The sequence below is a fragment of the Clarias gariepinus genome, chromosome 9 (genome assembly GCF_024256425.1).
Source record: "Clarias gariepinus isolate MV-2021 ecotype Netherlands chromosome 9, CGAR_prim_01v2, whole genome shotgun sequence".
NCBI lineage: Eukaryota > Metazoa > Chordata > Actinopteri > Siluriformes > Clariidae > Clarias > Clarias gariepinus.
Genome location: NC_071108.1, coordinates 11,234,453 through 11,245,014, shown reverse-complemented (window position 1 = coordinate 11,245,014; position 10,562 = coordinate 11,234,453). Strand labels below are relative to the sequence as shown.

At 38.0% G+C, this 10,562-nt stretch overlaps 1 protein-coding gene across 1 annotated transcript; it reads right to left on the bottom strand.

Moving 5' to 3' along the window:
• Window positions 1-289: 289 nt before the first annotated feature.
• LOC128530652 (matrix metalloproteinase-19-like) lies at window positions 290-6,037 on the bottom strand. The gene is made up of 9 exons (XM_053504703.1): window positions 5,930-6,037; window positions 5,699-5,790; window positions 5,207-5,337; window positions 4,823-5,035; window positions 2,957-3,202; window positions 2,783-2,866; window positions 1,604-1,768; window positions 1,197-1,321; window positions 290-529 (listed from the first exon to the last, which is right to left on the bottom strand). Exons 1-9 carry the CDS (start codon window positions 6,035-6,037, stop codon window positions 290-292), a joined length of 1,404 nt encoding a protein of 467 aa, XP_053360678.1.
• Window positions 6,038-10,562: the final 4,525 nt, after the last annotated feature.

Here is a 10,562-nt window from a genome sequence, read left to right as displayed (position 1 = left end):
CTCAATGGCAAGCATTTTGTGCTGGAAGTGAAAATACTGATAAACCTTGAAATCAAAACAGGATGTGCGACCAGCGTTAGACTTCGGGCTGCAATCCATGTCCTGTTTCTGAAAGTGTTAGTAGATAACACTTGTTAGCAGATAAACGGCATATTTAGTTCAGCAAAATGGCCACAATCTTTACAGTGTATATTCCTAAAATAAAAATAAAAAATTCTGCATAACTCTTTTGACTGTCTTTATGTCTTAATACTTAGCAAATTTTAAGTCATTAATGTTAGTGTGTAAGTTAATGGCCACACCGCATCCAGCGCTCTCTCATGCTTAATGGGTAACCCTTCTCGATGAAGTGTCTGGGGCCCACACGCCAGTACTGATCTCCTTTAAAAACGTAAAGGTGACCGTTAGTCCATGTGAACGCTGCGTCTGGATTAGACGGGAACCCAGTGATGAGATTGGAGAGGGGTTTAGGAAATTGTTTCAGGTCATCAGGGGAGCCCAGTTCATCCCACTGCCAGTACTCCAAACCCTAAAAGATGAAAAAACACATTTAATGAACTAGTCAACAAACTATTCAAATGTGAACAATGTAAAAATGTTCTATATGAAAGTTTAGGTGCTTAACAATTACTATAAATAATGGCATAAAATAATTTCATATTGAATTAAATTCAATATATGATCCAAATACACAGATCAACCATTAACATTAAAACCACCTAAGTTTATGCTCATGGATCCACAGTGGTCTGGCTTTGGGACATTAGAGGCAGATCCTTTGGGATTTGTGGGGTTGGTCCTCCATGGATCAGGCTTGGTTGCCCAGTACAATCAATGGACTCTTTGCCTTAGGGCACAAGGCAGGGTACACCCTGGACAGGATGCCAATCCATCACAGGACACACTCACACACTCATTCACACACTACCGACAATTTGGAAAAGCCAATTAGCCTAATCTGCAGGTCTTTAGACTCTGGGAGGAAACCGGAGTACCCGGAGGAAACCCACCAAGCATGGGGAGAACATGCAAACTTCATGCACACGGGAATCGAACCCGGACCCTGGAGGTGACAGTGTAACCACTACACCACCCTGCCTGCCCCAGTTGTATCTAGTGGTGGTGTAAATAATATGGCTGATTGGTGTATTTTCATTATTTTTTTACATTTTAACCAAATGTTTTGAGGTCTTTACCTTGATAAAAGTTAGTTTTTTATTGCTGTGGGAGTAAAAGGCTGCTTCAATGTTTGGAGGTATAGCAAGCAGTTTGGGATAACCATGGTCCAACTTAAAGCCAGAATACCTCCAAACTTGATCACCTAGAAAAAAGGGGTGATCAAAGACTAAACAATGACAAATAAATCAAAAGCAGTTAAACCAAATAATCAAGCCTCATGCAGCTGTTTTAGTTTTAAGCTTTTACTTTCCAATTCTGGGTTTAAATATTTTACTCAGTTATGAAGGTGACTGCAGAGTATCCGAATTTGCTTTTTTTTTCCCCCCAGGGATATGCATTTCTATTCAAATCTCCTTTATTATAATGTATTCAAATGAATACAGGTCAAAACTGTCGAAACAGTGGGTAAAAGGTGATGTTTTACCTTTAAGGAAGTAGGATTTCTTGGTCCTTTGTGAATGCACAGCAGTATTTAAATAACCAGGCAGCTCCTTCCACAGAACGTTAATTCTTATTGGTGTGTTAAAGCCATCATCTGAAATTGTCCATACGTACTCGCCACTGAATGCAAATGTCTTGTGGAACGGCCCTAAACAAAAGATATTTTAGAACAAGTAAGAGCCAAACCTGGACTTGTGATGACCTTTCTTGTAAATGAAGGCATACAGAAGACTTCCTGCACAGTACGGTGATGAGACTCTTATCCGCAGTAAAATGTTTAAAAAATGCAAACGTAAAGAAGGCCATATGTCCATGAATAATGATCCTGGCCGAGGTGGATGTATCCATCATATAAAGAAAACTTTATAACGTGACGGTATTCTGCACAATCAGAATTCATGGCTCGAATTAAACACCCTGCAGCTCACAGTGCAGTAGTTCCAACTACAAGTTATTCACAAGACTTGTGTGGTTGATACACAACATATTTAACAAACTAAAAGAATGTTTTTTTAATTAATGCTGAAGTAAATGCTTGAAATATTCATTTCCAGTTTTAGCGTTAAAGATCACTGGAAGTGACCTTTCCAGTTTCTTGCCTATACAGTATGAGAGAGTGTTGTGTTTTTCGCTTATCACCTTCAAGAGAGAGAAAAAAAAAGGTGGTGAAAGAAACGACTGTTTAAAGCTGTTATAAATATATATTTAAAAAAAAAAAAAATATATATATATATATATATATATATATATATATATAACAGGAACTCACTTGTTCCTCGACATCAAATAACTACAATTAAATGTAATTTATTATAAGTTTAAATTGTAATTCCTGGGAAATTATTGTGACGCAAGAGGATTAAAACACTGTTGAACATGCAGATATTACAAAATAACAAACTTAGCAGAAACTTTTTTTTTGCTCTCAATCATCAACACTATCCTGGTATTGATCATTGTTCTATATATAAAGTGTTTTATTCCTTACTTGATGAGGATAATGTGCTTATACAGTAAATAGCTCAGGGATCCTAAGATTAGGTTTTCAGTTTACCATAATTGGTAACTTTTTGGTTGTTAAATTCTGTGTAGGCCACAAATTTTTTTTATTAATTTAGAAAGAGAGACATATGATGCATAATGAAGCACTTAATGTGTTTACCCAACATTATAGCATCCAGTGGGACAGTACAGGGATCAGGGGGAGGTAAGTCTGAGGCAACCGATGGTTGTTTCTCTGGTTTACCTAAAGCAAAAAGAAAAATACTTTGTACTGTAACTTTTCATTTGTCAGCATTGTGCAACATGTGGGATAGAGTCCTGACCCTGTTCTCACCATACAGTGCCTGGATCCCATGAATATCATCTGGATGGAGCTTAAAATTGTCACGGTATCCAGAGTACACAGGGCCCATGAGAGCACTAGAATACTGTGAGTGGTCCAAACCCAGGGCGTGGCCTATCTCATGGGCTGCTACAATTCTCAGATTTGCTCCAAAGTTTCGCCCCTCAGTCCACAGCTCCTCTGCATCGAAGTGCACGATGCCAGATTCTGGACCTTCAGCATGAGCCAAAACATCTCCTGCAGGAACAAAACAAGATTTCTGATTATCACTGAATATCAGTCAGTTAAATCCCCAAACACAAAATAGCTACAGTACATACTGTACACTGCCTGGCCAAAAAAGTCAGTAACAAGAAAGTTACAAACTATTATTTTCTTTTTCTTTTTTTATCGCCATTTCACAAACTATAATTTTCTTCTTTTTTTTCGCCATCAGCTTTGATTATAGCGTGTAACTTGGTATCAAGTTGATGTGTGAAAATAATTCCTCATGCTCCCAGAACCACTCTTTTACAATTTGAGTTCTGGAATATGCTTGTGCCATCACTCTCACTCACTCATTTTCTATACTGCTTAATCCTGTATTTAGGGTTGCAGGGGACCTGGAGCCTATCCTAGGAGACTTGGTACACCCTGGACAGAGTGCCAATCCATCACAGGGCACACACTCATTCACACACTACAGGCAGTTTGGGAACGCCACTTAACCTAACCTGCATGTCTTTAGACTATGAGAGAAAAGCCACAAGTACGGGGATGACATGCAAACTCCATGCACACAGAGACGGGACTCGAACGTGGCCAGGATTTGAACCCGGACCCTGGAGGTGTAAGGCGACAGTGCTAACCACTACACCACTGTGCCGACCTTTTTCATTGCTGTAAAGTCCAACTCCAGAGGTGGGAAGAGTAATAAAATTTTGTACTTAAGTAAAAGTACTGTTACTTTAGTGAACTTTTACTGAAGTATAAGTAAAGTTACCCTTATAAAAATCTACTCAAATGAAAGTAAAAAGTTGCTCATTAAAAACTTACTTAGAGTAAAAGTTACTGAGTTACTTTTTTTTAAACAGCGGGGGTGGGATGGGGATGGAACACCCTTGCATGATAAATGTGTTCCCATTGTTGTGCTTGAAATCAAAATGGTTGCTTAAATATGACCAGGGGTTTGCTTCATAAGAATTTGTTGGCATTTCACTTTCAGCTGTGTCTGCATCACTGACATCTGTTTTGTCGGTTTCCATCGTTATTGTGAATTTAGCGCGTTAGTTCTCCACGCCCATCAATCAATCAATCAGTGCAGTCGTTTCCGCAAGTCGTTATTTAAATTATTTTTCATTTTTATTCATTTATTTTTTACTCAGTAGTGAATATGATTTAAAATGTAGTGAAGTACAATACTTTAAACAAAACATACTTAAGTAAAAGTAAAATTACCGATTTTACAAAGTAATTTTAAAAAGATTTCAAAAAACAGTTTAGCACTAGGTTTTCATCATAAGCAAACTTCTTAGTTGTTTGCTTTGCTTGATGCAGGCCGTGCTTAGATGGCAACTTCTCCTTTTTGGTCATGCAGTGTAGTACACATGGTATACAGTACATTTTACATGTATATACAGTACATACTGTAAACAGTCTAATTATGTGGGGGAGAAAAACGTTATTTAAAATAACGAAAGAAAACCAGAGATTCTTGCTACTGTAAAAAAAAAAAAATTGATCAGATAGATTTGTGAATTCAACAGTAAGCGTTAAAACACTTTAATATTAGCTAATGTAACCACTAACTCTATAATGATTCTGTCTCACAATCTCGAAAGGAACCAAACATGGACTTTCCTTCTTCATCTCTCTCACCTGGTCCATCAAATGGCACAGGGCAGACATTGTCTCTCTTGTGGAAGGACATCTTGATGTCTGCGTTTCCCTCAGTGACCTCATAGAACTTGAGAGGTGTAACATCACTCCAGTATCTGAACGCTGACTTTATGGCTTCCCGTGTTTGAGTCATTCCCAGACCAGGAGCATAGTCATGTATACGATAAGTCAGCTTCTTCTTACGCCAGTAACCTAATATGATACAAAGCAATAATCTAATCCGGCACTTACGTCTCAGTGACTTTTTTTTCTAATGTTGGACGCCACATTTACCAACAGTGGACAAATCACTGAAAAAAAAATATTATGGCCCAAATCCATGTCAGGTTTAGAACTATGAAATACAGTGACGGCTTAGCTTACCGAGTACACGATATTTAAGTGTTCTGTTGTTAAAGGGGTCCTTAAGGCCACAACGAGGCTTTTTCATCATGTCTAGCGTGCCGTTGTCCAACCTCCCTGTGACTGGTAGGTCTGTCACTTTCTGGAATACTCTGATACAATAGATACCACAGACCAGAGAAAACAGACTAAAACTCATCATGTCTATTCAGGATAAGACTGTTAATGTTAAGCATCTAGATTTACAGTGAGAGACAAAAGTGACTCAGTGTTTTAATGACATTCGCACTTTTTTAATATAATGTCAATGATAATAAAATTTCATTTTAATTAAAAAAAAAATTGCGACCGGGATTTTCAATAAATTGCAAATAAATTGCATCCATTCTCATCTTCTGCCTTTAATGTAGAGTGATGAAAGACATTATAAAACAAATTAATATTCTCCCAGTAGTTTTATGCAACCTAATGTGTTCATGTTTAAAACTTTTTTTGAAAAAAAGAGAGTATTACCCCAGTGCCTCAGTTATGTGCTCCAGCTGTGGTCCTTGCTCTTTGGAATAAAGAAGTGACGTAGACAGGTAGCCATATCGCTTTAGGTAGTTCTGAAGAGCAGATATACTATTGTACACAATATCATTACAGAAAATATGATGCTAAAACGTTCTTATGTTATGATTCCTAAAACAAAATTCATATAATGAATTGACACGGTTAAAACGAATCAGTAGATTTTGGTCTTACTGTAGCCTGTTCCAGTTCTGCTTCATGTGACAGAGTAAGTAGTAGCATCCAAATCAGCATCAGAAATGTGACAGCATGACCCATCTTCAGCACCTGCCACATCCACATTTTAAAAGGAAACCATCACTGCTGTTACTTTTCAGTGTCACACCATGCAAATGAGCGTAAAAGAAAGTGCAGCTCCATAAAATACTTGCAAATCGAATTGTATTACCATAAGCCGTTTGACTTGTGGAGATCCAGTCCTTGTTTGTGCATGCAGATTTTGTCGAAGGGCCTAAATCTGAAGCGCTCTCCTAAATCTCTGCAGCTCTCCAGGGAGTATGCTTGCATTTATACCCTTTAACAAGGAAGGCGTTTGGCTTTACCCACAGGAATATGACGTGGGCAGTCAAAACCGACTTGTTAAATTTCCAGAGAGCATCACCCAGACAGAGAACCCCTAAGGCACTGGTGACATTAAAATTCAATAGAAGACTATTTGCAAGTTTACTTTGTTGTGCCAAGGCCACTTTCACTGACAATTGTTCAATAAATCGGTAAGAAATTGGATTCAAATATCCCTACGAGATCAGACTGTTTGCTCATTGTAGTGCTTCAGTTATATTGACGGGACATTTGGAATTATTGTATTAAACAATGCATTCATTAGCATGCTAGTTACTGACAACCTGTTGTTTGGAGTATCAACCAAATTTTATTAAATTCATTTGTGTATTGTAATAAATATAAGTCTGGTATCATGTCATAGACTGTATCTTGTAGATAATAAAAGGTAAAGCCTAAATCTTACACCTATCAGTCCTAGGATGGATTAGCCCACCATGCAGAGGGCCCAGCAGGCAAAGAGCCCAAACCAACAACCCGGCCCACAAATTCCCCAGATCCCAGTCCGCACCCACAAGATACACTGGACAAACAAGTCTAATCTACAGTGTTCCCACCCCTTAACCCACAGCATCCAAAGGATCCACTGCCAGTGGCCTGGTGCCAGACACCACAGCACACCCCCAGAGGCCATGTGGATCCACACATCAAGGGGCCAGAGCATCTTGTTGCCACAAGGGGAACCTAAATGCTTGGTGATTTTAGGTTATGGTTGATCTGTATATATGTTGTTTTATTATTATTATTATTATTTTTTTTTTCGTTTCTTTGTTTGCTTTTAGAGTGTTCATGAGATTTTAACTTCTTTCATATAGTTTAGTTAATTTCACAAGTTTTATACGATTAACCTTTAACTTTAAAAAAAAAAGCTCCAACTGCTTTTTCTACTTGTTAAATTCATAGAAATAGTTACTTTTTTTTTCAGAATCATGCAAAAAGTAGGTGTAATTCTAATTGCTTTTTTATAGTACATATAAAAACACCCTTGTGTGGTTGATTGCTGTTATACGATGGAAGTTGTTCAAATTTTTATGATTATTTTTTTGAATTTATTTACTTTTTTTATTAAATATGACTTTTTTTTTTTTAAATAACATTTTGGAAATTTATTTAATTAAATAATTAAGCTCATTATTCAAGACATTCAGAGCTTTACCTCTGCCTAATAAAAAGCGCAGACAGTGACGTCTTTTTCCAAAATAAAAGTTTCCTCACAGAAAACTTCTCCATACCATTCGACATCTGAACACATATTTTTAAATGTGTCTAAATGATGTGTCCACCATACAGGGCCCTGTATAAGATGAAATGAGCACATTAGCATAAGCCTTGCAGCCGGTTGTGTTTTGTTTGTCTGACATAGTGTTGTCAGTTTATAGTTTCCATTCCATTCCATTCCTTAATAATTATTTTAATAACAGAACGTATTAGAACATTCTGTTCTGGTAACTACATGATTTGTGACAGTTAATGGGCTATCCCTTGTGGTTCAGACTAGGGACAGATGGAGAACGGTTTCAGAAGTTCCCACACAGCTTACGTAATTTGAAAATAAAATCACAGAGTGGATCAGTCACAGTGACAAATGGAAATTTAATATTGTGAACAAAAGATTCATGACACTATATAAATGCTTTGTTAGGCTTTAATTAGTGGCACACTGATTTTTACAGATGTTCATCTAGTCTCATCTGAACACTCCTTTATTTCCTCTTGTGAATGTAATGAAGCATCAAGCATTTTGTTTTGTGGATTATATTGCTGTTTTACACACTTTATACACTGAATGGCTGAAAAAATCTAACCCTTACTCAACCTTAGGAAGGGTTTGCATTATCATATGCTTTTGTATATACACAAATGTAAACAAGAGTCTTGGTTTGAATCGAACACCCCTTATGTTTATGTTGTCCGTCTTTCACGGACATATGGAGTTCTGTAAAACTTTTGCATCATTTAAATGTTTTACTGTGGCTTGAAGTGTCATCACCATACTGTGCTTAAAACCTTCTGTTGAATCACCAAGTCCCAGTTTGACTTGAATGCCCATACACTATATGACTGTGCACCAGTGCACAAAGCAAAGTCCATAAAGACATGGATGAGTGGGTTTGGTGTGGTGTGGCTCAATTCGACTTGAGTCCTGATCTGCACCAGGTGGCATCAGGCCATTGGCAGTGGATCCTTTGGATGCTGTGGGTTGAGGGTGGGAACACCGTTGATCAGACTTGTTTGTCCAGTGTATCCTGTGGGTGCGGACTGGGATCTGGGGAATTTGTGGGCCAGGTTGGTGGTTTGGGCTCTTTGCCTGCTGGGCCCTGTGCATGGTGGGCTGTTATGCGCTGGCTGTTTTGTGCCTTTATATCATGGCCAGCATTGACTTTTTAATGTGATGGGCTGATAGAACACCTTTGGGATGAATTAGAGAGGAGACTGCGAGCCAGGCCTTCTAGTCCAACATCTGACCTCACAAATGAGCGTCTGAAAGAGTGATCAAAAATGTCTGTTTGAGAAATTCAGTTGGCAGAAAACCTCTGGCATATTGTCCAGCACGCTCAGTAAAACCTCCCAGCTGTTTTACTTACAAAATTGCAAAAATCTGTATCTAACACCACTGATTATTTTCATGCAAAGAGTTTTACTCCAAATATTAACTCTATTTATTGTATTGCTCTTTAGTCCTCCTAATGAAAGCTTAATTTATATAGAAAATGTTTTATGTTTGCATGTTTCCCCGTGCTTTCCCCGGGTTTCCTCCAGGTACAGTACATCAGTTGACTCCCACAGTCCAAAGACATGCAGGTTAGGTTTATTGGCCTCATGCCTAAAGTTTCCTGTGATAGGCTACAGGTCCCCCAGGCAATCCTATACAAGATGAGCAATGAATGAATTCATGTTTTCAACACGATCTCTGTTTATTTCATTTTTTTTTGTGCGGGAAAAAAAGCGGAAGGGTGGGTACACAGGGTAAGGAGGGTACTTGGAATGTACTTGATATGTATTCCTAATTGCAGTTGCCAAAACCATCAAATGCTAAGATGAAACTGGCTCTCATGAGGACGGTCCCAGGGAAGGAAGACCAAGAGCTACCTCTGCTGCAGAGGTGAGTGTTTATTAGAATGATCAGGCTCTAAAACATTTACTGGTGACCCTGTTGGCATGGCTACCACATTATTTTCCAATGTTGTGAATGAGGTTGATGCTATTCCATCTAGTTTGCACTTCATGAGACCATCATTTGTTTTTCAACAGGACAACGTCCCCAAACATACCTCTTGGTTATGTAAGAGCTATTTGTCCAAGAAGGAGATTGATGAAGTGCTGTATCAGATGGCGTGCAACACCCGTGCTAAATCCAACTTAGATAGTTTGAGGTGAGTTGTACTGGTAAAGCAGCCAACATGTACTCAACACATCTGTTTGAAAACTATTCCAGGTGATTACCTCACGTGGCTGACTGTTAGAATGCCAACAGTGTGGAAAGTTGTCATCAAAGCAAAAGATGGCTACTTTGAAGAATCAAAAATATAAAACATTTTAAACACATTTATTGATGACTGCATAATTCCATATTTGTTCTGCCATAATTCCAATGTACAGTATTCTGTACCAATATACAATGTGGAAAACCATTTAAAAAAATAACTTTTGACTGGTACTGTATATAAACAAGGAAGTGTTAACATGACCTCACAGACAGCTTTCGTTCTTTTTTTTTTTTTTTTTTAAATCACTAGACTGTGTGTCCAAATGAAGTCCAGCTGTTGTATAAAAATACAATGTTAAGTGAAATCCTCAGATGTTTGAATGACACACTGGCTGTGTCTTGCATCATACAGGGGCTTTATGGGGTAATAATAAAGTCTTGATGAGTTCATATATCGTGTTCCTGTTTCTGGTTACGTCTACACCGCCTCCACTGATCATCGAGATTTACCTGATAACCTATTTCTGAACTCTTTGTCCTGAAAAGAGGAAAAAAATCCTTTTGAAGTGATTGCAATGTGCACTAAAATTTTCCTATAAACAATGTGTCATATTTTCCCCCAGTGTGTGACCTATTAAAACTTCTTGAGAGCTTTGAAGCAGATGGAGGGCATGCTGGGGCCAAGACAACTGAGTATTTACAGCATTTTTTCAAATCCTTTATGCGTTTAAGATGTCATCCAGATGGGTTTCTCATCCAGCGCAGAAACATTTTCAAAAGAATAATAAGATAAATATTAGCTATAGTTAAACACAAATA